General features: G+C 37.5%; 1 protein-coding gene across 1 annotated transcript in view; it reads left to right on the top strand.

Annotated features, from left to right (window-relative positions):
• Window positions 1-5,893: 5,893 nt before the first annotated feature.
• The window catches only part of LOC149161104 (putative phytol kinase 3, chloroplastic), a 65,094-nt gene continuing 47,392 nt past the window's right edge, over window positions 5,894-23,595 (top strand). Inside the window, exon 1 of the mRNA XM_089436876.1 lies at window positions 5,894-6,515. Within this exon, the coding sequence (XP_089293002.1) occupies window positions 6,285-6,515 (231 nt within the window). The 5' untranslated portion in view covers window positions 5,894-6,284. The remainder of the gene's footprint in view (window positions 6,516-23,595) is intronic.

Here is a 23,595-nt window from a genome sequence, read left to right as displayed (position 1 = left end):
AAAATCCCAAGAACAAAGCCATTATGGTGACACTAGAACCCTATGAAATGCCTTCATAGCCACTAAAATGTGTTATGCCATGTTAGGGAAATCTAAAAGGATGCCTTGGTGATAAGTATACCCTTCATGTGTAAGGAGGCCTTGGCAAATGATAGATCATTGAGGGACTGTATAACAATGAAGGGGATGCCTAATCCTAGAGGGTGAGTGACTACAAATAAAAGGATACTTGAATGAAAATGTTGTGGAAGATTCATGCTATGCTAGCTAGGATCATGGGTGCATTTGGTTATGTCTAAGCAAGCAATGAGCTAAACTTGTCGCTTGTGGAAGCCTTGTGAAGAAAAGGACAACCATATAGCTATAGTTGAAAAATGAAGACATAAACATTGTTGTACTAAAAGAACATTGAGGATATTGTTATTCCAAGGGGGAGGGAATTTAACATCCCAGTTTATCTCCTTGGACAAAGAAAAAAGAAAAAAAAAACATAATTTAATTTGTTTAAAATTATGCATAGATTTTTTTACTTTATGTTATATTGATCATCTTGAGTTAGATATACCATGGCATTGCAAACATTGTATGTATCTTACTTTTGCAGTTAATAAAATGATGATGACCAAGACTAGTAGACCATAAGTGTATGCAAGCGCTATGATACTACAAGTGGGGAAGCCAAGTGGGTCTATTGAATTTGTTTATTATTTTTATTATTCTTCTATTTATCCTACCTTATCATTTTCACCTTATTTAAGTTATGAACAATGAAGACAACCAATTTCAAGAGTTAAGCCATTACTTGTGTACTTTAGCAAGGTATCTCCCCTCCATTGTTGGAATAATAAGAAGTAATAGGAGGAAATTCTTGTTAGGGAGAATGCATGAGAAACTTCAAATAGGAGGAAATAGTTTAGGGAAAAGGGAAGAAAAAGAGAAGTTTTAGAGAGGAGAAGAGAAAAAAAAAAACAAAGTGCAGGAGTATATAGATCAAACGAGCTATGAAATCAAGAAAATATGCACCAAGTTTTGTGACATTAACTAAACCTTTCTATGTTTTCTGTGAAAAGCACAAGATGAAGAGACTTCTTAGGGATGAAGAAGAAGAGAAGGAAGTGCTCTTGTGTTGTAGGATACATGTAATGTTGGTGCTTGTAACTTCTCTGTCATTTGCAAAACTAGGTAGTGGAAGTTATATTGTTTAAATTTCTTGTAGAATGAACTTAGAACCATTGTTCCTACTTATCCCTAGTGGTATCATAGTTTGTCTAAGGATGGAGTTCTATAGCAAAACCACCTATAGTTGGGTGGAAATCACATCCTACTACGTTTTTCTAACCATCCTTGTCATATTTAGGTAAGTTTCTATTTATACCTCTATTAATTCGTTATATTATTATAGTTATAAATTTTGAGTATGATGTGGGTAAATAAATAGAAAATAGTTGGGCTATAATTTGAATTATAAAGCCTATCAAATTTGTTGCATGTCGATAGAAAAAAATCTTACCATATAAATTTGTATTTTCTCCTTTGTATTCCCATGTAATTAAAAGAATAAGAATCAATATATTAGTATAACATTACAAGCTTCCTCTCTTCGGGTATGATAATTCATGTATGCATTAAGCATTTTCATTCTTGGTAGTTGCTAATGATTTCTATCTTCCTTCCCTATGATTTAAGAAATAGTTTCATTGTGGATGGTTTTTTGGATGATTTTAGAGGCTATTAAATATTTTTGGACTTTCAAGAATCTTTTGGGCAAGTCTTTGCCTCACTGGAATCAAATTTAGTGCTTTGAAATAGGCCCGAATGCTCGGTGGAAGTTTCTTATTTTTGAAATCTGGTTATTGGAAGTTATGTCCTTATCTCCTGGTCATATGGACTAACATGGGCTATGACCATGGGCCTATCCAAAAGGGGTGAAAATTTTAGAAAACTTAGATGATTTAGATTTTGTCAAATGTGGAAGTTTGGCAACCGAGATTTGTTAAATGACAAAATTTGGATAGTGGAATCTTTAAGTGTGGAAGTTCGAAGGCACCTAGAATTTGTTATGTACTAAAGACTAGGTTCTGCTAAGTGTTGAAGTTTTGGTACCATAATTTATCAAGTGAGGAAGTTTAAAGACATCCATAATTTGTTAAGCTCTGAAGGCTAGGTTTTGTTAAGTGCCAAATTTTGGGCATTTAGATTTTGTTCATGGTAGAAGTTTGGACATCTAGAATTTCTAATAAGTGGACTTTATGGAAAAACCTGGATCTAGATGTCACATAAGCAGTACATAATGTGGAGTCCATGTGCAAGATTCTCAAAACTTTTGGTGATGTGACATGTTGATGTAAAGGAGTGGCATGGGAGGTTGATGTGTCACATATGTGGCTTGAAGTTTAGGATTGGATGATGTGGCATGCTAAGATGATGTGCGTATGTGGAATTTTAGTGCAGAAGAGTTGTTGTGGCAATTAACATGGCACTTGCTCTGGATGGTGACATGGAGTCTGGAATATTTTTGGATTTTCTGATCTAGATATAAGGAATATAACTTTTAAAAAAAATGGTCTTTTAGGATTTTCCTAGATTTGAATCGTTGACAGTAGAAAATATCTAGAAATCTAGCTTTTTCCAAAAATGGCCTTATAGGATTTTCCCAGATTTACATATGTGGGGATTTGAATCATTGACCATGGTAGAATTTGGAAGAATGGAGAATAGTGTTTTGGGAGAAAAATAAAACCTAGATCCAGATGTGGCAAGGTAACTAACGTACCTGGCTTGTAGAGATGACACAATGCAGTGAAGACACATGGGCATAGGACTACCACATGCCAACCACGTATTAGATTACATAGCATAATGTAGTGGTGACATGTGAGCACAAGATTGCCATGTGTTAGCCACATCTTAGTTGTACAATTGCTAATGTGGCATAAGATAATGAAACTTCTAAGGGCCATAACTTTATGTCCAAAGCTTAGATTTGGATAAAATTTATATCATTGGAAAACTCTTATAAAGCATAAGACAATGCAAATCTAAAAAAATAAGTTTAACGTGATTGGAGACCATAAAAAAACAAAAAAAAATAAAAAAAAATAAAAAAAAATAAAAAAAAAAATCAATATTAAGTTTTGTATATTGTCATTCCTTGTCTTAAATTTGGTAATATTTATAAACTTTAATTTTTAATAATTGGGCCATATTACAACTATCCCTACATGCATGCCTAACAGGTGCTGACATGGCATCCACTTGTACCATGATTGTCAAATACAATATGTCAACTTGTAGTAGGCATAACTTGTGCATATTAATTTTGACTGATATGATTCTTGCATTGCTAGAAAGATATATGAGTGTTGTTGGATGCATTTAAGAAAAATAGTTTTGACTCCAAAAAACATAATTTAATGCCTCAAAATGGCTCCAAATGTTTCACATCCCAATTCTCCAAACAAGCACCCACTAGTAAAAGTGACCACCCAAGCTACTTTCTCTAATTTTTCCACTCTAAAAGCATCGATATATATTTCAAATATTTAAATGAGGATAATTAAACCTCAAACAAACTAATTAATTTACATCTTATAACTAATTAATTTGCACCTTATAGATTGTTCATATTTTTATTTTCATATGAAAAACAATCTAACATGAAAAACAATCTAATCTAACTTGCATAAAAAAACTCCTTTATTAATTATCAATATAATATTGAGAATAGATTAAATAGATCAATAATTTTTTATATTGTTAATAAATTATATATAAAATTTATAATGTTAATAAATTAAATATATACATCTAAAACTAAAATTACAACAAAATTAAAAACTTGTTTACATAATATATTAACATGTTTTAATATTTGATAATAAAACAAATTATTTTATAAGTATTTTTAAATGTATGTATAAATTTTATAACCTATGATGTTAATATATCACTAATTTATATTTGAAAATAATTTAACAAATTATTTTATATGTATTTTTAAATATATGTATAAGTTTATAATATATGATATTAATATATTAATAATTTATAATGTTTTTATATGAAAATTATTATTTTTTTAGTAGAGATATGTAAGGTTAGTCAATTTTATTCTATTAATTTAAAATTTAAATTGATAAATTTGATAATTTTACATGAAAAATATTTTACTTTTTATTTTTAAAATAATATAATATGTAAATAGTTTTTATATTGATAATTTTTAAATGTATAAATAAAAATAAAAATAATATACAAGTTTTATTGAAATATTTATTTATTTATTCTTATATTTTTAATTATTGTCTTGAGAGATGTTGTCCCACAACATTACACTACAAGAAAAAAATAATACTTATTTTAAGAGAATATTATTAAATTTTGAATCATGGTTTACATAACACTTCATAACATGAAGATCATCAATTGAGTTGCCTTATATATATAAAACTAAAAAATTCATTCAATGTCATTAATATTGCTAATTTCTTCACTACTCAATATGAAGTTTACAAATTACATTTAAAATGATATTGATATTACAAGGCACTATGAAATAGATATGAATTTCCTCCATGCTCAACATAGAGTTGATATGTGGTATTTAGAAAATAAATATTAATAACAAAAAATACATTTAAGTGTCATGGGAAATAAAATATTTCAATTTCCATATTAAGTAACATAATTTTAATCAACTTTATATATCAATTGAATTATTTGTTTAAATACCACATGTCAACTCTATGTTGAGTTGTAATATCATTTTAAATGTCCTATATAAAAGTGAAAGAATTACACATCTCCCTCATATTAAAAAATAGAAAGCATTATGGATGAGATTAATTTTCTTTTACTATAAATTATTTTATCTATATATTAAGCTGATTTTATTTATGGAAACATTGAATGATTTTTTTTGGTTACATGGATTTATGTGAACATAGATTTCTTTTTGGTTCTTAAAATGTAGATTTTTACAATTCGAATTCAGGTTGGAAACAACATTTATGGGAAAATTGTATGTACATTATAGTTTGTCCACGAACAGCTTTTCCAGAAATTTTGTCTCTATTTTTTCGTTATTAATATTATGTTTGATATTGAAAAATATTTTGGTTATTAATAAGTTTTAATTTTTTTTAATGTTCCCTATTATTTTTATTCCAAACCCCTCCCCTAACTTGTAGAACCTCTTTGCCCACTTATATAAAATAATTAAAAATAAAAATTTCTTTTCGTTAAAAACTTTGATCTATTAAGTCTATTAAAATGTTGATCTAAAAAAATTAATAGAGATTCTATTAAGGTGTTGATCTAAAAAATGAGAAACTTAAAAAAACATTTGCAATTCAATACATAATATATTTTTACATGTACAATTTTTTTTAAATTTAGAAATTTGCACCTCATGAGATTTTTTTTTTTTTTTTTAAATTTAGAAGTTTGCACCTCATGGAAAAAGTTGATTCAAGATTTGATTCCTGTTAAGAAAAAGATTTGATTCCTCTGAATAGTTATGTGAATTCTTAATTGAATTCTTCGGATAATTTTTTCCCTATTTTATTTCAAACTTTTAATTTTTCATATAAATTAATATAATTTGTAATATTTAATTAAAATTTAAAAGGAAAGCAGCTCACGGCCTATTACACTCGTCTTAAATTTTGAGATGAGGTCGGGCGCAGACAAATTTCTGTTATGTCGGAACATGTTGTCATTGATTGTCGAGTCCTAAGTCTGACAATGTAGCCGCAACAATATGGGGCCGTTCGTGGCAATTTAACTGGACTATTGCACAGGAGAGAGCCTTTGGGTTTGTAATTTCTTGGACCAATTAGGAACAGTAAATTTTTGTCCTTTTTAAATCGGAATCAGAACTAAATTTTTGGCCAGATCGCGAGACAGTGACACGACGAAACAAAGCATAAATGAACGACACATACGGACTCTCAAGTCGTAGTCGTGAACTTATCTCTGTCAGTCCTTGCCCCAGCTTTGCTATAATTATCATTGCTACTTAAGTCGCCCCTTTGCTATAATTATCATTGCTACTTAAGTCGCCCCTTTGCTATAAACTGTCGTCAGTTATCACTGCGATTCGATGCTCCAACTTCTTCCTCCAGAGCTGCAGGCCTCTTGTACATGAAATCCCCACCAAACTCCCTCATCTGAATTTGTGCAACAAGCATTCAGGCCCCTCTACAACCGGTCATTTTAGTAGTGCATCAGCAAGATATTTTAGTGGGATTTTACTCATTAGGGGCAGTCCATTCAAAGCTGTTATGGATGATTTTCAAGGTGTGTGTTCTCAGACTGGCGAATATGGGACCTGTTCTGCTAAAATTGAGAGTTTACTGGATTTCGCATGGTTTAATCATGGGTTGATTATTCCCCATTTATCTACACACAACCAGATTGTACATGACATAATAGCAGCAGCTCTCACAGCTTTAGTAGGTCTTGCTTGCCTCCGATTCTGGGACGAGATGGCCAAGCGAGATGTATTTGATCAGGTATTTTGCTGGGATCGTTGCTCTTTTTAACCAAATCAGTGTCTCGTTGTTTTCATTTTTTTGTTTTGTTTATTGCAACTTGACAAACAGCAGCTGATAAGCACCAAAGTATTGAAATTTGTATGGCTGAGAACAGCACCACCAGCTATAATAATGGCCACTGGACTTCTCAATAAAATGTAACAATAGTCACTTTGCAAGTCTCGAAAATATAAAGTAAATCTCAATAAAAAGTAGTAAAGTCCCTGAAAATATAAAGTAAATGTCAATAAAAAGTAGTAATAGTCATTTTGTAAGTAAGTGAAAATATAGTCATTTTGTAAGTAAGTGAAAATATAATGTAAATGTCAATAAAAAGCAGTAATAGTCATTTTGCAAGTCAGTGAAAATATAATTTAAATGTCAATAAAAAATAGTAATAGTCTTTTTGCAAGTCAGTGAAAATATAAAGTAAATGTCAATAAAAATTAGTCATAGTCACTTTGCAAGTCAATGAAAATATAAAGCAAATATCAATAATTACAAGTACTTGAAAATATAAAGTAAATGTTAATGGGTTTCATATTAGAATTCCCATGATTAATAACATTAATATAATAGAGTTGAGGCTTCTGTGATCCATGACAAGTTTGTGATAGATTCTTCGGCGAAAATCACATGAGAAACCATTTGTCGACGCGTTTCGAATCAACCAGTGTGGTCCAACTTGTCCTGACGATGAACCACACTGGTTGGTTCGAAACGCGCGACAAATGGTTTCTCATGTGATTTTCGCCGAAGAATCTATCATAAACATTAATATAGTAAATGTGAATGGGTTTTATGTTCGAATTCCCATAATTAACTAACACTACCATATGTCGCTAGTTCATTTGGAGTTATAGTGGTAGCAATCTAAATCTACTTATATCATGTAAGTACCTGACTTGGAGTTATAGTGGTAGCAATCTAAATCTACTTATATCATGTAAGTACCAGTACCTGACTGTTACTAAATCCTCTGGAATAGAAAAAAAAAAGAGAAAGAAAGAAACTAAATCCTCTGGAATAGAAAAAGGAAAGAGAGAAAGAAAGAAACAGCAATAGTGAAATGAGTGGTTAAAGGATAACAGTACGTAAAATCTAGTTGGTGAAGCAGTGTTTGAAATGATGGGTTACGCTCTAAAATTGGAGAGATAAAATATGAGCGGTGTTTGTTAGCTATGGTAATTCTGTGTTTAAGTCAATAATGTTTTTAAAGTATTTGGCTATTTTATTTTTATTTTATTTTTAATTTATTTGGAATGAAAGTATGGGCAACTCAAAGTATTTCAAAGTACTTTTTCACCTTTAGTAGATAGTAAACTGGGTAAATCATTGGTCTTTGTTACTGGCCTCGTCCCATTACAACAATATCAAAAAACTTCCTATTTAAGTCTAACTCGTCCCATTACAACAATATCAAAAAACTTCCTATCTAACTCTAACTCTAAATTGAACTAGATTGAACTGGAGTTTATTCTACTTCATCTATAACTCATACAATGCATTATTCATCACCTCGACTGTGGAAGGTGGAGGCAGAGGATACATCTCATTTTCCTTGTGTATTTGCTCTGCCTTCCCCAACCATGGAGCGAGGGTTCCATCTTCCTGTCTATATGGCAGAGGTGGAAACTACGTCGCCCTCCCATAATGCAATGTTGCTCTTCCTTCTCATGTCTCCGTTGAGTTCGTCTTTGCCGTGTATTTCCGTGAGATTCGCCCTTTTCCCTTTGTCTCAACCTTAAAAATGCTCCGCCAACATTAGCTTAGTTCATCTAAGTCTCCATCCTATAGGTAATAAAAGGATTAAACAAAGATTTAAACTAAATTTGGTGTCTGTTTATAAATGGTATGGATTGCATTATATACCGACGCACATGACACACAATGTTAGAAAAATCATAACCATCCTGCACATGTGGTTGAACCCATGAATTCGTCTGACTAAGATGGATATCCAAGTCGACCAAGTTCAACCTCCAGACTTTTTATTTTTTTGCTATTTAACCAAGAAGAAATTCCTCATACTCCTTTCCTCTTGCCTTCCTTGAAACCCTTCTGTCAATACTTTTCAATCTCCTTGGTCTTTTCAACTGGATTTGTTCTGCCCAATCTATCACAACCTAGCGATTGCAGATTCTGGAATATTTTGGAAACAGTTGACTTTGCTCAAGTCCATCAGATTTCTGGAATCTTTTGGACTCTGCAATCCACATAAAAATGGCCATCTACCACCTGCTCAATTTCAACTACCTCTGTTTCTCCAATACTCTCATGATAAACATAAAAATCCACAACATTGAAATTTGGTGAAATGTCCTAATGATTAGGTAAATCCAACTTGTATGCATTATCAAAAAAAAAAATCTTAAAATTTTACAAGACTCTATCTTCTTAAAATTCAGTTTATTATAAGCGTCCTTTGGAAATCTTTCTTTTTTTAAATGAGCTAACACGAAGTCTCATTCAGCAAAAGTTTTCACTCTTCTCTTATTATCTATTCTTTCTTTGTTTTTGTACTTGCTTTGGTGCAATTAGCTCTTTACCTGCTCATGGACATCTTTCATTTATTCAACATGAACGAATATCTATGCTTTTGCACTTTTCTTGTGTTCCACAGTAGGCAAGCTTACCAAATCAATCACTCCCTTCTGTGCTCTGCCATACGCAATTGGAAATGGTGTTATTCCTATAGATCTGTTTAAGAGAACTATCATAAAATAAATTTAACCTGTGCTAAAATCAAATCCCACTGCCCTAGTTTATCTCCTACCAAACATCTTAGCTTATTCACAACCTATATTTGCTCATCTGTTCAAGGGTAATATGCAGAACTCAACTGCAACCTAGATCTGACCTAATACCTTTGGGTAATCCACGCAATGTAAGTACCTCCTTGAAAAATAAAACAACAGCTTTCGTAGAATCATTTGTCTTCCTGCAAGGAATAAAATATGGCATCTTTGAAAATCTATTAATAACTACCAGAATTGAATCATGACCTCTTTGAGTTCTCGATAATCCTAAAGAAAAATCCATACTTATTCCCAGGGCTTCTCTGGTGTAGGTAAGAGTGTATACAAACCTGTATTTTGACTTCTTCTGTTAGTTAGCTACCAAATTCTATAACAGCCTACAAAGTTCTTTCTCATCTTTGCCGGTACCCGGCCAAAAGTATATCCACTCAACCAAATGTATTGTTTTGTCAATGCCAAAATGGCCACCCAATCCTCCATTGTGAAACTCCCTAATGAGATTCCCTCTCATGGGACATTTAGGTACGCATAACTTCTGTTTTTTATATAAGAATCCTTCCTAAATAAGAAAATCCAAACAGGGAGTCATGTCCATGCTCCATGGTTCTTTACAAAACTTCCAAGACTTTGCAAAAGCTGCATCATTTTCAAATAAAAAGTTCGTACTATCAAAACCAACAACTTCAACAAACATGGTATTTAACAACAATAGTCTTGTACTTAATGCATCGACAACCTCATTAGATTTTATTGGTTTGTGTTTCAAAACAAATGAGTAACTCTATAGAAACTCCACCCCTTTCATATGTCTTTAATTCAACTTACCCTAATTATAAATATACTGAAGTGCTTGGTGATCAATATAGAACACAAATACTTTAGGCAAAATATAATGCCTCCACTTCTTCAGTGCTTGAATTATTACATAGTGTTCTTGATTATAGACAAAGTGTTTTATTTTTGCTTCATTTTTCTTACTAGAGAAAGCAGTAGGTTTAACTTATTTACTTAACACTACTCCAATTGTTGATCCATTAGCATCACAATCAATTCAAAAAACTTTGTTGAAATCTAGTAAGGCTAACACTAGCTGTTCTGTAACCTTTTCTTCAAAAACTCAAAACTCTGCTCTGCAGCTGCATTCCACTTAAAACTTCCCTTATTCACGTGTTCAGTTAATGGTGAACATATACCACTGAAATATTTGATAAACCTCCTATAAAATCTAGCCAAGTCATGAAATCTTCTGACATTAAAAGTAATTTTAGGACTACACCACTCAACTATTGATGTCATCTTATAGGTTCCATTTTCATACCTTTCTAGGAAACCACAAACCCCAAATATATTTACTCTTCTTGAGTAAATGTACACTTCTTCAAGTTTATCAGTGCCTTCTCCTTCTTCAGCTGCTCACTGACTTCTTGTAAAAGCATCAAAAGCTCAAAACTCTGCTCTGCAGCTGCATTCCACTTAAACTTCCCTTATTCACGTGTTCAGTTAATGGTGAACATATACCACTGAAATATTTGATAAACCTCCTATAAAATCTAGCCAAGTCATGAAATCTTCTGACATTAAAAGTAATTTTAGGACTACACCACTCAACTATTGATGTCATCTTATAGGTTCCATTTTCAAATCTTTCTAGGAAACCACAAACCCCAAATACATTTACTCTTCTTGAGTAAATGTACACTTCTCCAAGTTTATCAGTGCCTTCTCCTTCTTCAGCTGCTCACTGACTTCTTGTAAAAGCATCAAAAGCTCCTCCTTTGCTTGACTAACAAATTACAATCAAAATGCCATCAAAGGTAAACAACAAATTTTCTGGGAAGGGTTTGAGTACTTCATCCATTAACCTCATGCATGTACTCGGTGCATTTGCCAAATTAAATGGCATAACCAGAAATTCATGCAAGCCCTCGTTAGCCTCAAATATTATCTTCCATTCATTTCCTTCTCTAATTCTCATATAGTGATAACTATTAACTTTACTTGTCATTGTTTCTCCGAGGTTGCTCTCCTTCATCTAGGCCACAACAATGATGAGCGGATCCATTTTCTGGTGCCTTGAATCTTTGTAGTAGTGATTGCAGTAATGAGGAGGGTGCATTAGAGAAGCCTCTAGTTGAGGTGCAATAGTGAAAGTAGACAACCTATGGTTAAGTCACATGGGTGCATGCTTCATACCCACATGCTTTCTACTTTCATTGCTGCACCTATAGTTATATTCAAAAAGTGCTTTTTCATCTTTAGTCTAGGCACAACTCTTAAATTAGATTTAGCGTTGTGCATGAGAAAGTTTTCAAGAATTGTTAGGATGCAGATTCCTAGGAGATAATGAGAAAGTTTTCAAGAATAGTTAGGATGCAGATTCCTAGGAGATAGATGCATGCATGCATGCATGCTTGTCCTCTCTTTTAATTGGCTTTGTTATCACCTTGTTGAAACCTACATCACCTTTTGAAACCAAATGCACTTGCCTAGTCCACTACATTCAAAACCAAGCATTGCTCCCACAACTTTCACATTTTCAAGGAGCCATCACACTTTGCCAAATTTCTCTCAATCCTTTATTAGTTGGCATATTTCATAAATGACCAAAAGTTTGTTTTTTCATCCTTCTTTAGGATTTGTTCAAGCCCATTTTCAAATTGGGTTCGATTTCACAATTGGGACCCCTTTGCACTTGTTTGAACTTTTGCCTTGGTTGATTTTTCAATCTGAGCCTCTTTGCACTTGTTCAAGTTTTTGCCTTGATCAATTTTCAAAACAAGGTCGATCTCCCAATCAAGCCCCCTTTGCATTGTTCGAGTGTCTTCCTTATTCAATTCTCTAATTGGGGCCAATTTCCCAATCAATGCCCCTTGGCACTATTCAAGCATTCGTCTTGGTTGATTTTCTAATCAAGGTTGATCTCCCAATTGCGCCCCCTTTGCACTAATTCAAATGTTTTCTCCGTCGATTCACACATTGGGGCCAATGCCCCCATCGCAACCCCTGCTTACTGAATCAATGTTCACTAGGCCCTCTTTCATATTTCAAACAAAGGGAAAAAACTTCAAAGGCAAAGAAATTTTTTGTACCATGGCATGGAAAGTGACATCACTGGGAGAAGACACGTGGATTGAGAACTTGGTGTGGACATCATCATCACCTGCTACGTGGAGCCCAAGAGCAACAAGTGGCCCTATGGGAAGGTGCCACGTGGATAAAATCTCCATATAATCAAAGGAACCTCCACATAATCTTTGCAAATTGTTTGAGGAGTTTGAGGTGTTCACAAGGTTCAGTTAAAAGATCGGGCCTGATGCCTCAATTTTTCCCTTTATGCACCAACACAGTAGCAATAAATTGACCTAATCATAGTATGCACAAAAAGTACTTTCTCCATCAAAGGCAAGGCAAACTTTTGTATCATGGTAGGACTGGTGACATCACCAGGAAAAGACACATGGATCAATAACACCACATGTACAACATCATCACTTGCCACATAGATCTCGAGAGAAATACATGGCCCTATGGGAAGTGTTGTCGCCTGACGTGTACACCCAAGGCGCAATGCTCAAAGTAGGGGTTGTCACTCTGATCCATACTCACTCTATTTAAGCTATCTCCTAAAAGAAGACTAAGAGGGGCAGTCCCTAAAGGTGAAAGGATGAGGAACCTGTTGAAAATCAAAAAGTTTAGGAGATAAAAATGAATATCCTAGCAACTTGGATTTGTCTGGGGTGCTCACGGTTAGAGTACTCGCTCTACAGGGATTTTTCTTTCCATAGTTTGCGGCTTGAGTGACATTGGTTACACTTGAAGGGGGTAGTTTACAAACCACTGTTTTTTGGTTTACCTCCTGTCTTCATACTCTAACTACAGTTTCCACATTGCAACCAAGGGTGGACTTCTGAGGTCACGCGTTTTCTGCTGAAAGCTTACGGGACTATGGGTCAGTCTGGCAGGAGCATTAAAATAAACCCTTGTCTTTTTTGTGTCAAAACAAAATCCGTTTTTTGCAAGAGGGTTTGAAGCAGAGCACAAGGGCGTTTTGCCAAGAACAGCGGTCTCGGGCAAGTGTAACCCCAACAGGAAGACGTGGCGGAATGGCGCACTGTTTTCTTGGGCAGCTGGCTCCCAGATGGATGAACAGCTACTTGACTACACTTCTAACTCCCTTGTTGCTGAGGATATTTGGGTCAATTTCTCCCGACCGGCTCCAGCATTGACTACACCGGTGATAGCCAGTTTACCGGTCACAGGGGTTGAGGCAGTTATAACTCAAATGAAAGATATGGCGGTCTCTCCGCAGACCCTAGAATCGACTCCGCCCCCGACAGTTACAGAAGGAATATTCATCCCAGAAGAAGGCCCGGAGTTAACCTTCCTACCCATTCCTTCCCCGTTGAACCTGAACATATGGTTGCAGGCCTTCTCGACAACAACAATTACCCAAGGTGGTGCGAGTGTTTCAGGAGAAGGACCGAGTAACTTGGGTCAAACAGCACAAGGATTGCTGCCTGAACAAGTAGGAATCCTCGAGATTGCCCCCTTCTATATAGCATTCCAACCAGTCGGCTCAGCCCCTCCTTCAGGCTGCTTCATTGGCATTCCTGGACTGGACCACGCTTCGGAAGGAAATCATTCTGATTCATAAGACATTGGCCTTGAGGAAGGAGAGCAAGCAGCTAAAGTGCGGCCAAAACATCCAAAAAAATCAAGGAATTCAAAAATCAGAGAAAGGGACAGGTGGTTAATCTTCGGAGAAGGAATCTCTATGGCTCAAGCGGCCCTCACAGAGAGCACGGTGTTAGTTGGAAGGGTGAGAGGCCGAAATTACTCCCCGATACGCCTTCGAAAGTGGACAGCAAAAATTTGGGGGAATCTCCTCATACAGCTCCCAAGTATGCTCTCGCTTTCCAAGGGTTGGTTTGCTTTGATTTTCGCTCATTCGGACCAGGTAGACTGGGTCCTCACGCGGTACTGGCACATCGAGATGACACTAGTGCTATTGAAGCAATGGTCGCTAATGTTTGACCTAGAAAAGGAAAATCATGGAGCAGGGCCAATCTGGGTCCGATTGCCTGCTCTCCCGTTACAATTTTGGGGGGAAGAAATCTTCAAGGTAATAGGAGATGATTTGGGTGTCTATCTAGATCATGATAGAACCTACCAAGACACAGGATGCCTAGCATTGGCACGTATTCTAGTGCATCTAGATACCAGAGAAGGTCTGGGAGAGCACTACCTACTTCAAATGGGCAACATCACTTGGAGGCAAATTCTAGATTACGAAGGCATTCCCTTCCATTGCCGCAAATGTCACAAAGTGGGGCATTTATACAAAGATTGTCCAAGAATTTCAGGGCAGAATCAGATCCCGGCCAAAGTGTTGGTCTCAGCCTCCACTCAAACTCTGGATTCAGATTTCAATTCTCAATTGGACCTCCAAGAAAGTACTCTGCCCTCTAGTCTGACTCTGCAGCAGGTCGTAGCTCACCATTTTGCAAGGGCATCGGATCGACCCCCTGAAAAATCCAGATCCCGGGACACGGCTTTCGCGGGTACTCCCTTCTCCACTCTTCCTCTTTTTTCTCATTCTATTGAAGGTTCAGTAAATTTATCATCTTCTTTGAACTGTGTCATCTCTCAAGCTGAAGTTAATAAGTTATGTTCATCGGTTTGTCCTATTCCCACTGTGCCTCCCTCACTGTCCTCCCCCATTCCCCAACCCTTTGTGGATAGGACCACCTGCCTGCTCGATGATCGCCCACTATCAAGTGGGCCTCACCGATATTTCCTCAGATCCCTTCCTGCTGCTCCCTCTTCGGTCTTAGGCCTGGACCTTGACCCCCCTCCTTCAATTACTCTCAAGCCTCCGAGAGGCCGTCAATCAAAAATTTCTAAGGCTATTAAAGGGCTAGTGCTGAAGTAGCCTCCAGGGTCCAATCCCCAATCGACTGGGTTCTTAAAGCAAAGAGCAACCCTTACTCCTCTCCCCCATGATTTGTCTTTCCTTTAATTGTAGGGGTCTAGCCAACCCTGACAAAAAGCTGGCTCTCAAGAGGCTTTGTCTGTCTAAAAAGCTGGATGTTATTTTCCTTCAAAAAACTCTGGGGAAGGTCACTAGATAAATAAGCTCCTCTTAAGTTTTCTCCCAACCTTGGATTTTCATTTTTTGGATGTGAAGGGTCGCTCTGGTGGCTGCGCCTTGGGGTTTAACACTCATTCTACAAAAATCCTCAACTTTTGGGGAGGAGAAGGTTTTCTTGGTGCAGATATCTGGTCTATGGAGCTCGACAGACCATTTAGGATCATCAACATCTATGGCCCTTGCCAGAGCAGAGAATTCTTCTGGAATAGAATCATGGAGGCTAATTTTATGAATCAAGATAATATCATTATTGATGGAGATTTAAATTTCTCCCTTGGATCAGCAAAATCCTGGGGTTTCAGGGGTCAAAGTGATCATCTCACAGCATTTTTTGAAAACTTGTTGGATGCTTACGAATTTCTAAATATTGACCCTGTTAAACTCAAGCCAACTTGGAGGAATCGCACATTGGGGGTATGCCCTTGCTAGAAGATTGGACCGATTCTTGATCAAAGCCCCTCTTGTGGCAAGTTTAATTCTCTTTCGTCAATGGGTGGGGAGTGGTGGGATCTATGATCACTCTCCTATGTTTTTAGAGCTCAAGAGTAATCTTTCTAAACCCTCTTCACCTTTTAAATTTAACTCCTCCTGGTTGCTGGAGCCGAGTTTCAGGAACTTGGTCTCAGCCACTTGGATCCATTGCTCCCAAAATGAAACCTCCTCCCCAGGGGAGCTCTTTGCAAAAAATCTAGCAGTTCTAAAAGGCAAAACAATAACCTGGGCCAGATTAAAACAAAGAAAAGAAGATGAAGATCTTCAAAGAATTGAAAAGGCTCTACTAGCCTTCGAAGAATCAACTCCCACAGGATCAAACTCGGCAGAACAAAAGTTGCAACTGATTCAGCTGGAAACTGACAGAATAAAGCTTCTTCGCTTAAAAGAAGAAACCTGGAGGCTCAAGAGCAGAGCAATCTGGCTCAAAGCAGGTGATGAAAATTCAAAGTTCTTTCAACAATATGCAAGGGGTCGGAAAGCCATTAACTCAATCTGGGAATTACAAGACTCGGAAGGAAGGAAAGCAGGCAATTTTGAACAACTGGCTGACATGGGGATTAGACATTACTTTAATATCTACAAAACCCCCATTGGAATAACCCTTCCAAGCATCATTCGCACTGATGAAGCTCTGCCCAAATTCATCGAGCCAGAGGAAATTGAAGAACTAAACTCTCAAGTTACTAGAGAAGAGCTTGAAGCTGTGTTGAAGTGATTTCATAAGGATAAGAGTCTGAGTTCTGATGGGTGGCCGGTTGAATTCCTCGGTTCCTTTTTAGATTTAATTGGAGATGATCTCATCCAGACCATTGAAGAAAGCCAAAAGTCAGACAGAATTTTGGAGGCCTTCAACTTGACTTTCCTGACCCTTATACCCAAATATGATAACCCTTCCTCTTTTGAAGATCACAGACCCATATCCCTCTGCAATAGCATTTACAAAATCATATCCAAAACAATAGCCCTCCTTATTAAACCCTTTCTCTCTCGAATGATATCCAAGGAACAATTTGCCTTTCTCAGCCATCGCCAAATCCATGAAGCAATTGGCACTGCTCAGGAAGCTCTTCACTCGATTAAGAAGCTCCATAAAAAGTCTGTCATCCTAAAAATTGATCTTTCCAAAGCCTTTGATTGTACCTATTGGTCCTACCTCAGGATAACTCTCACTCACATTGGCTTCCCCTTTGCTTTCATCAATTGGATCATGAGTTGTCTTACTTCAGTCTCCTTTAGGGTTCTCATCAATGGAGCAGCTTCGGGTTTCTTTCATGCGGAACGAGGCCTTAAGCAGGGATGTCCTCTCTCCCCGCTGCTCTTTCTCCTCATCATGGAAGGCTTTAGCAGACTGATAACAAAAGGCAGAGAGAAAGGCTCTTTGGCTAGAGTCAAGCTCTCGGAGATGTCCTCTATAACCCATCTTTTATTTTTTGATGATGTTCTGATTTTTTTAAATGGATCTTTTCAAGACTCATATGCTTTCAAGGCTATTCTAGATCTTTTTTGTATAGCTACAGGCACGCAGCCAAATATTGCAAAATCAACTATTATCATAGTTTCATGTGAGCTGAATGAAGCAAGATTAGTGATGAGCCCCAAAAATGGATAATTATTTGGGCTCATTCAACCTCCTAATTTGACTTAATCCAACATTCTCATTAGTTTATTGCATGTTTTTTATTATATTTATGCTAACAGAGTGAATTTGGTTAGTCATTATGCCAACAAGTCTAATGGGTGCTTTGTGTAGCCTTTTTGGTCAATTTGGAGACAAAATTGAAGGTCTTAATGAGCACTTGGCAGCCAAATTCGTGGGAGAACAAGCGAGAGGATTTGTAGGAAGGTGTCCCCTTCATTTATGGGCCCTTACCTCGAATTCTCCACCATCAGCTCGGAGTTCAAAGGCCACCAAATCAATAAGGGCAACCAAGCAAGTCAAGTAGGACTGCTGTTAACTACAAGTTTTGGGCAGCCGAGTCCCTAAATTTTAGGAGGACTGTTGGGGTCCTCAATTTGTATAAATAAGAAGGCTTAGGGCCTCATTTTGGTTAGCTAGTGGTTAGTCATTTTGTAGCTGGTAGTTAGTCATTTCATAGTCTTGTTGTAGTCATTTTGTAGTTCGATTTTTAGGCAATAGATTTGCTTTGCTTTCAGTTCATTCTCAAGCTCTCCTTGTGGACAGTTTTGATGTAATTCTTCATTTCTTGATCAATAAAGATGAATCCAGCTTTGCACCAGCTCTAAATCTCTCTTAGGAGGCTGTAGCTCTTGGGGTTGGGCCCATCTCAAGCGCCCAGTACCTCCTTTGTTTACTATCATGTGTCTTTACTGCGTTCTTAAAATAAAATCTGCTCTTTAGATTTAAATCTTGCTTTGTCATTTAGGTTTCTTTTGATGGTTAAAGTAGCTTTTTATGTTTAGAATAGATTGGTAGGAGTTAGTCATGCATTCAGATCTTTTGGAATGTTCTTGCTCACGTGTTGTACGTGGTTCTTGTTATAAATAAAGTTGTTGTCCATTCTTGTTACTGTTAGCTAGATCATATTAAGGTAGCATAACTAGATCTTTGTTTTCTTGCATGTCTTTGTTTGGTCAGTTTGAAAAACCACTTGCAGAGTACCTGTTATCCTTCCTTACATGCCCATACTCCATCCAACCTACTTGCTTCACCCTTCACTTAGAACCCTTACCTTACATTTTCCTCATTCACTTACTTTGCCATGATTCTCATTCTTGTGCATCATCGCTTCCTCCATCCTTGAACAAATCCAATCGCTCCTTTGCCTCATCCACCAAGCCCTAGACCTCTTCACACCCCTATTTCACCTCCATACTCATTCCTCCATCTTTTTCCCTCCATCCATGCTCCAAAATCCCATTTCGAAACATCCTGTAGAAGAATTACAAAACATCCTGTAGAAATCCTGAACATCCTGTAGAACCCCTGCAGACTTCCTGTAGAAGCTCATAACATGGTTTCTTGGCAGCCAAACTTTGTGAGACTCTTTGGAAGGGTGTTAGGGACCCCTTAGACCCTCTCTGAACCTTCCCAACCTTTTCCAAACGTTTCTCCTCCTTGACCCATCTCTGCACAGTGAAAAGCTAGTTAAAAGCACATGCATGATAATTCTAATAACTTAGTCAAATATACAAAAAGATGTTTTCTTCAGTTAGAGGCAGTGTAGACACATGTATTTTACCTTCATAGAAGTAATGGCATCTCTTTTCGTAGTTTGCATTCTCTCCTTTGCATCAGTAGGACTAGTTGGTAGAATTAGGGTTTGCTAGGGTTTGCGTTTCTTTTTGGCTTTCAGTTTCTTTCCGCAAGTAGATTAGCTTCCTTTGATTTAACTTTCGTCCATCAGTTAAAAAGCTTCTTCTAAGAGCTCATAGAAGTTGGCTTAAGCCCCTAGCGGACTTGTGCCAGCTGACCAAGTGACAGCTGCGGCAAGAGCTAGTACTTGTGCATACAGCACCGTCGCTTCCAAGTTTGTTACGAACTACCGGGTTGATAAAATTAAAGAAGGGAGTTCCAGGAGTTGTAGCATTATTGCTACAATACTGGAGCCCACCATCTTTTTGGCGCCGTTGCCGGGGAAGCGTCAGAGTATTGGTGATTGCCGCTTTTCTTCTATTTTCCACTACAATCTTCTGCTAAGTAGTTTATTTCATTTCCATTATGCAATTTCGTTTATGCAAAAGTATATTAGCATTTCCCGCTTTCATAGATTAGCATTTCAATTCCGCAATTTCATTTCTGCAAGCGTAGATTAGCATTTCAATTCCGCAAGCGTAGACTAGCATTTCATTCCTGCAATTTCATTTGAGCAAAATAGATTAGTCCTTTCCCGCTTTCATTTCAATTCCACATTTTCATTTTAGCAAGATAGTTAATTGCAGTTTAATTTATTTCAGTTTTGCAGATAGAAGTAGAAAAAGCAAAAATCAACCAAAAAGATTTCATTCCATGCCTTGTAGGAGTAGAGATAAGTTAGAAAAATGATTGCACAACACCCCCACTGCTTTACACAGCCAACATTCTCTCTTCTTCAATGGCTGTGATTAAAGAACCCTTAGGTGGACAGCAAGACATATTTGAAGAACCTCAAGGGAAGAAGAAGAAGAAACCATCCTCTGGAGCAAATGGCTACAAGCAGAAATGTTGGGAGCAACACCTTGTCCAAAGACGAATTTGAAAATCAGATCGAAGATTTCAAGAGTGATATGAGGCAGTTTCTTGCCATGCAACTAGATACCTTGCGGATCCAAAAGAAGCAAGAAGAAGCCAAGAGGGCTTTGGCCATTTTTGGTCCTAGGTGCACTAGAAAGCATCCTAGGAACGAATGTCCAATGCACTCTGTAGAAGTGTGTTTCGTCTGTGAAGAATACCATCCTACGAATCAGTGCCCTTCCTTGCCCGAAATTAAAGCTGCATATCAGAGAACCAAAGGAGCCACTGAATCACTCCGTTATATGAACCAAAGGAGGCCACATGGACCTAGATCTTATCAGCAGGAACTGCAAGGGACATCCGAGACCTATTATGACCCCTATCAAGCCACTTTCATGCCCTCTTGGGGTCCCCCTGCTCATCCTTCCTGGTTCACTCCTCCTCCTTGTTCCTTCATAGATCCATATTATGCCCAACCAACTGCTCACTCGTTTCACTCTTATGCTCAGCCACAGCCTCAGTGGAATGCACCTCATCAGGGGTGGAGGCCCCAATACAACACTCCCGCTTCTTTTCCTCCACCACCTGCTCATCCACAACCATCGCCTCCTGCTCCACCAAGGCAACCCCAAATGCCTGCCCAACCACAACCCCATCCACATCCATCTCAAATCTACGCCCCCACTCAGCTACCCATACCACCATTTCCAAACCTGTCCATTGGAGTAGCTCAACAAAATTGCAATGCTGAGACACAACATGTCCAAATGACTCCTCTTGAGCTCGATGATCTTCACCATAGCTCAGGAAGAGTGTTGCAAAGCAGAGATTATCTTGAAAGCATTGAAGGACCACATCCGGCAAAAGAAGATTCAAAAGAGGAGATCAAAGAACCATGGGCTGCACTTGATGAAGAGAAGAGATCAGAATCAGAGATCGAGAGAGTTCCCTCATGGTTACCATCAAATCCTCCATGTACTCAAGAGAAAGATCAGCAAAAAGAGGAAGATGAGAAGGTCATGATAGAAGGTGACATGAAGAATGATCCAGATCAGCAAAAGGACTATGGATATCAAAGCTATATTGAGATATGGTTTCAGACGGTCACTAAGTTGCAGCGGTACTCTCTTCCTCAGCTATGTTTGATCCCTTCAAAGTCAGATCATGTGGTCTCTAAAGTCCGGATAGTTGTCCAAGCATACATTTCGAGCCTTCACATCATTTTTTCTCTAATCTCGATGTGCACATGGCTCCATTGGAAGTATTCTTATACTTGAAAATGATTTTGTTCTTCAAGTAGGGTAGGGTAGAAAAAAAAGAAAAAAGAGAAAAAAAGAAAAAGAAAAAAAATGAAAAAAGAGGAAAATAAAAATCTAAGGTGAAAACCTCCTCAGAGGCGCCTTAGATTGGCTCATTGATTGAAAACCTCCATGAGGCGGTCAATGGGTTGGGAAAAAAGAGAAAAGAGAATAAGATCTCTGGGTGAAAACCTCCCTTGGAGGCGCCCAGGGCAAGCAATTAGGGTGAAAACCTCCATGAGGCGCCCTAGTTGTTTTTCAAAAAAAAAAAAAAAGAGAGAAAAAGAAAAAGAAAAATAAAGCTAATCTCCATTGAATAATTTCATGTTGCAGCAATGACATTGCAGGTCAGGAGGATCACTCAAAACAAAGACAAAGGAGTTTTTGTGCCTTCTAGAGGAAGTTCTGTATTTCTACAGGAAACATCCTGTAGAACCTTCAAACGAGCCAGATTCGATTTTGGAAGGGAATCTAAAGCTTGGAATCTATTGGTTATGCCTACAAGCATCCATGTTTCCATCCCTCACCCATTTTCCATCATTTTTTTCATGTCATTGTGCTTCTTTCCTTAAAACTGTGTTTTCTACAGGAAGTTCCTGTAGGAACTATAAGAAGTTAAAAATGGATTGAAAAAAGTGGTTTGGTGAACATGGTAGCTTCCTCAAGGGTTCAGAAGTCCTCATGCAATCTTCCAACTCCTCCTCCATCATCTCCATACCTGCATCACAGCCCAAATTCATTTTTCATACCATGCAACAAAAATGCAAAATGCCTTGAAGCAAAAATACCTAGAACAAAATTTGTTTTTGCCATAACTTGAAAACCATGCATCCATTTGAAAAACCGTTTTATGGGGAATTGTACAAGGGTGATGGCAACATGCCTGAGCAGTTTCAGCCAATTCCGGTGCACGGTTTCCAAGAAATTAGCCTCCATCGCCATCAGCCATTTTTGCATTTTCTCCATATCCGTGCATCCGTTTCAAAACCTGTTTCATGGGGATATGAATATGAGAGATGGTAACCTACCCAAGCAGTTTCAGCCGATTCCGATGCACGATTTCCGAGAAATCGATCTCTGAAATCTTCAGCCATTTTCCATTTTTCTCGAAATCCGTGCATCCATTGATCACGATTTTGCTATGGGAGGTGCATAATGATGATAGGAACATGCTCAGCAAGTTTCAGATCGATCCGGTTTACCGTTTGGGAGCAATGACGAAAATTCAGCAGCAGCAGCTTCAAGGTGCAGATCTGAGTGTGGAAATGGACTCCTGCAGCATGCATCTGGCTAGAGGACACCTGCACAAGGAAAACAACCAAAAATTAGCAGCCAAGCCACATGCAATCAGAAAAACCAATGCATGCAGCAAATGACAGGCCATAGCAGCCATTTGACTTCAGGTACGTGACTAAAACTTGTTCCTCTGTTGCATGAATCTAATTGAAGAAATGCTTAAACAAATGGAATGGTGGAATTAAGGCATGAATATGGCAACATTGAGCCGATAGTTCCTTTTCCGATTCTCTAGCAATCAGCCAGGAATCATGCAGCGTACGTGTTAGTCAACTTACGTGAAAATTAAAAATAAAAATAAAAACAGACAGTGGTAGAGGCTTTAACTCCAGTGCAATTGATTAACAAGAAGAGGACATGCAGCTCATCACAGCACTGCGTCTGCATGTGTCCACGTACACTTGGCCACTTCACTCTCTCACGCAAATCACGCATCAATTAAAGGCGGCTCAGCTAAAACTTATGAATTGTTGTTCATCTGCACTTTCCACATCCTCAACTGGAGTGTGCACAATCGATTAATTGGTTCTCTATCATCAACTCATTGATGGTTGTTTTATTTCTCTCTGAAATGGTTGCAATGATCATGATGCGAACATTGAACCGTGGAAGTTTAATGACAGCTATGCTGCTATTATGGGTGTTTATGGGTTTCTTTGCAGGGTATGCATTGTCACGTCTATATCAGATGTTCAAGGGCACAGAACAGAGGAGGAACACGCTGAAGACAACATTTTTGTTTCCAGGCATTTCCTTTTGCATTTTCTTTATTCTCAATGCACTGCTATGGGGAAAAAAATCAGCTGGTGTAGTTCCTTTCGAGACTATGTTTGCCTCGGTCCTTTTATGGTTTGGAATTTCTGTGCCATTGGTCTTTGTGGGCAGTTAC

Source organism: Pinus tabuliformis, chromosome 5_2 (genome assembly GCF_031772625.1).
Source record: "Pinus tabuliformis cultivar Carrire ecotype Pingquan chromosome 5_2, CPIR1, whole genome shotgun sequence".
NCBI lineage: Eukaryota > Viridiplantae > Streptophyta > Pinopsida > Pinales > Pinaceae > Pinus > Pinus tabuliformis.
Note: the sequence above shows the minus strand (reverse complement) of the source record. Positions and strands in the feature narration are given on the sequence as shown.